At 67.6% G+C, this 3,287-nt stretch overlaps 1 protein-coding gene across 1 annotated transcript in view; it reads right to left on the bottom strand.

Annotated features, from left to right (window-relative positions):
• ITGA2B (integrin subunit alpha 2b) overlaps window positions 1–2,583 on the bottom strand; it is a 12,302-nt gene extending 9,719 nt beyond the window's left edge. The window contains exons 1-6 of the mRNA XM_042892282.1: window positions 2,092–2,583; window positions 1,957–2,004; window positions 1,810–1,853; window positions 1,670–1,729; window positions 1,220–1,272; window positions 597–805 (exon numbers count right to left, since the gene is read on the bottom strand). Coding sequence (XP_042748216.1) covers window positions 597–805; window positions 1,220–1,272; window positions 1,670–1,729; window positions 1,810–1,853; window positions 1,957–2,004; window positions 2,092–2,329 — 652 coding nt within the window. The 5' untranslated portion in view covers window positions 2,330–2,583. The remainder of the gene's footprint in view (window positions 1–596; window positions 806–1,219; window positions 1,273–1,669; window positions 1,730–1,809; window positions 1,854–1,956; window positions 2,005–2,091) is intronic.
• Window positions 2,584–3,287: the final 704 nt, after the last annotated feature.

Here is a 3,287-nt window from a genome sequence, read left to right as displayed (position 1 = left end):
CCCCCCCCCCCCCCCCCCCCCCCCCCCGGCCGGGGGGGGGGGCGCCGGGGGGGGCGGCGGGGGGGCCTGGGGGGTGGGGCGCGGCGCGGGCTACGAGGTGACAACACGAGGAAGGGGACATCGGGGTTCTGTGGGGTGACGAGGTTATGGGGCAGGCAGCAACGGGGCGGCATGGAAAGGTGGAATGGAGCGCAATGGGGTAAGGGGGTGACGGGGGGTGGCACTGGGAGGAGCAGTGGGGAGCTATAGGGTGACAGCAGTGGGAGGAAGGGGACATCAGGGTTCTATGGGGTGACCAGGTTATGGGACGGGCGGCAACGGGGCAGCACGGAAAGGGGCGAAACGGGCGATGCAGCGCTATGGGATTGGGGGGGGGGGGGGGGCTGGCACCGGGGTGGCAGCGGGAGGGGGCAGCGAGGGCTACGAGGTGACAACAGGAGGAAGGGGACACCGGGGCTCGACGGGGCGCCGGGGTTACGGGCGGGCGGCAACGGGGCGGCGGGGGAAGGGGCGACGCGGGTTCGGGTGGCGCCGGGGGTCGGGCCGGGCGGCAGCGGGGAGCCGCGGGGTTGAGCGGGGCTCCGCGCCGCCGTTACCGCCGCAGCCGTCGAGGTCCAGGTCCCCCAGCGGGGCGATGGCGGCGGCGAAGTGGCCGTAGGGCTCCGTGCCCGTCAGGGTCTGGGGGCGCCGCTCCCATGGCCGCCGGGAGCCGCCCAGGTAGACGTAGAGCCGCCCCACCTCGCGCTGCTTCCCGTCCGCGCTCCGCTCCACGAACAGCGGGGCTCCCACCAGCACGTCGTCCCTCCTGCGCGTCCGAACCGTAGCCCCGCAGCCCCGCGGTTCCGTCGCCCCGCAGCCCCGTTGTCTCGTCGCCCCACAGCCTCGTAACCCCGCAGCTCCGGGCCCCATTGCTCCGTGCCCACGTGACCCCACCGCTCCAGAACCCCATGGTTTCGTTGCCCCATGCCTCCACAACCCCGCAGCTCCGTGGCCCCAGAACCCCGTGCTTCCAAAGCCCCATAACCCCACAACTCCACGGCCCCGTTGCCCCACAGCTCCATGACCCCACAGTGCTACAACTCCACGGTTCCGTTGCCCCATACATCCAAGCCCCCATAACCCCACTGCCTCACAGCCCCGTCACTCCAAGGCCCTGCGGCCCCATAGCCCCACACGGGGCCAGGAGGCTCTCGGTGCCGTCACACTTTGGGATCCTCACCCGTCCCCGTTGACATCGGCCACGGCCACAGTGTGCCCAAAGTAGGAGGCCACCTGGGGTGGGGTGGCACCAGGGGCAGAGTGGGGTTACAGGGCTATGGGGTGCTATGGGGCTGTGTGTGGGGTGCTATGGGGTGGTGCATTGGGGCAGTACATGGGGTGCTTTGGGGCAATGCATTGGGTGCTATGGGGTGCCATGGGGTGCTATGGGATGGTGTGTGGGGTGCTATGGGGTGGTGCATTGGATGCTATGGGGCAGTACATGGGTGCTATGGGGCGGTGCATGGGTGCTTTGGGGCAGTGTGTGGGGTGCTATGGGGCAGTGCATGGGGTGCTATGGGGCGGTGCATGGGGTGCAATGGGGCAGTACACGGGTGCTATGGGGTGGTGCTATGGGGCAGTACACGGGTGCTATGGGGCGGTGCTATGGGGCAGTACATGGGTGCAGTACCTGCTCACTGGGGATGCCGTGCACGCGGCGCAGCGCCAGCCCCGCACTGAAGATCTCCACCTGCCCCATGGTGACATCGGTCCCCGATTCCCCTTGCAGCCCCCGCCCCATTGCAGCCCCCCGCCCGGCACGCCGCTCACCTCGCCCCTGGTGCTGCCCTTATTGGGGACCCCCACCACGAACTCTGTGGGGTCAACCGGCCCTGAGCTCCCGCGGGGTCCTTGGGCCACGCAGGGCCGGGGGGTCGCGGCCCCACGGAGGGGCTGGGGGGCAAAGGGGCGGCCAACCTTTGGTTTTGGGGTCGCCGTCCAACTCTCCCACGGCCACGGCGTAGCCTGCGGATGTCGGCGCCGTCAGCACCGCGGCCCTCGGCTCCCAACCCCTCCCTCCCCCCCCCCCGGCGGCGGCGCCGCGCCGCTCACCCCGGTAGCCGTCGGTGGAGTCGGGATCCGCCGGCTCGGCTGTGGGGCGGCCGGGGCTGTGAGGCCACAGCAGCGAGGAGTTGGGGAAACGGGAGAGGATGGAGGCGAGCTCCACCACGAACAGCAGCCCTGCAGGAGGGACGTGGGGGGAAAAGGGGGACAAGGGGGGACACGGGGGACATGGAGGGATGCACATTGTGGTACCCGCTGTCACCCGCTGACACACGTTGACGCTCATTGTGGCACCCGCTGTCAGTGTCACCCACTGTCACCCACTGTGTCACCCACTGCGACTCCCATTGTCACACAGTGTCACCCACTGTCACCCGCCGTCACCCACTGTCACTCAGACACCCATTTTCCCCCACTGTCACCCACCACGTCGCCCACTGTCACTCATTGACACCCATTTTGTCATCCCTCGTGGCACCCATTGTCACTGTCACCCACTGCGACTCCCACTGCCACCCATTGTGTCACCCATTGTGTCACCCACTGTCACCCATTGTGTCACCCACTGTCCCCGCCATCACGCTGTGGGGCTGCACTCACCCCAGAAGTAATACCCCCCTGGAGCCCCCAGCGCCAGCGTTCCGTCCTGTGGGGAGATGCAGCCGTGCTGCCCCACAGCCACCGCAGGGCCGCCCCACACCGCGCCCATGGGGACAGGGACACCTCAGTGCCACCCCACCGCCCGCCCCATAGAACTCCCACAGACACACCCCAAGTGTCGGCCATTGGAGCTCCCCACAGGGACGCCCTCATGGCCACCCCATGTCACCCATGTCCCCACTTACACCCATTACCCCCATTACCACCATATCCCCATGTCCCCCCATGTCCCCATTACCCCCATATCCCCCCATGTCCCCATGTCCTGATGTCCCCATATCCCCATGTCCCCATTACCCCCATGTCCCTATGTCCCCCCATGTCCCCATGTCCTCCCATTACCCCCATTACCCCCATATGTCCCCATGTCCCCATTACCCCCATATGTCCCTATGTCCCCATTGCCCCCATATGTCCCCATGTCCCCATGTCCCCATTACCCCCATATGTCCCCATTACCCCCATATGTCCCCATGTCCCCATTACCCCCATATGTCCCTATGTCCCCATTGCCCCCATATGTCCCCATATGTCCCCATGTCCCCATTACCCCCATATGTCCCCATGTCCCCATTACCCCCATA

The sequence above is a fragment of the Lagopus leucura genome, unplaced genomic scaffold (assembly GCF_019238085.1).
Source record: "Lagopus leucura isolate 7727_CA_CO unplaced genomic scaffold, USGS_WTPT01 35010-1_obj-0_obj, whole genome shotgun sequence".
NCBI classification, from domain to species: Eukaryota; Metazoa; Chordata; class Aves; order Galliformes; family Phasianidae; genus Lagopus; species Lagopus leucura.
The sequence above is the reverse complement of the archived record's forward strand: the minus strand, read 5'-3'. Positions and strand labels throughout refer to the sequence as shown.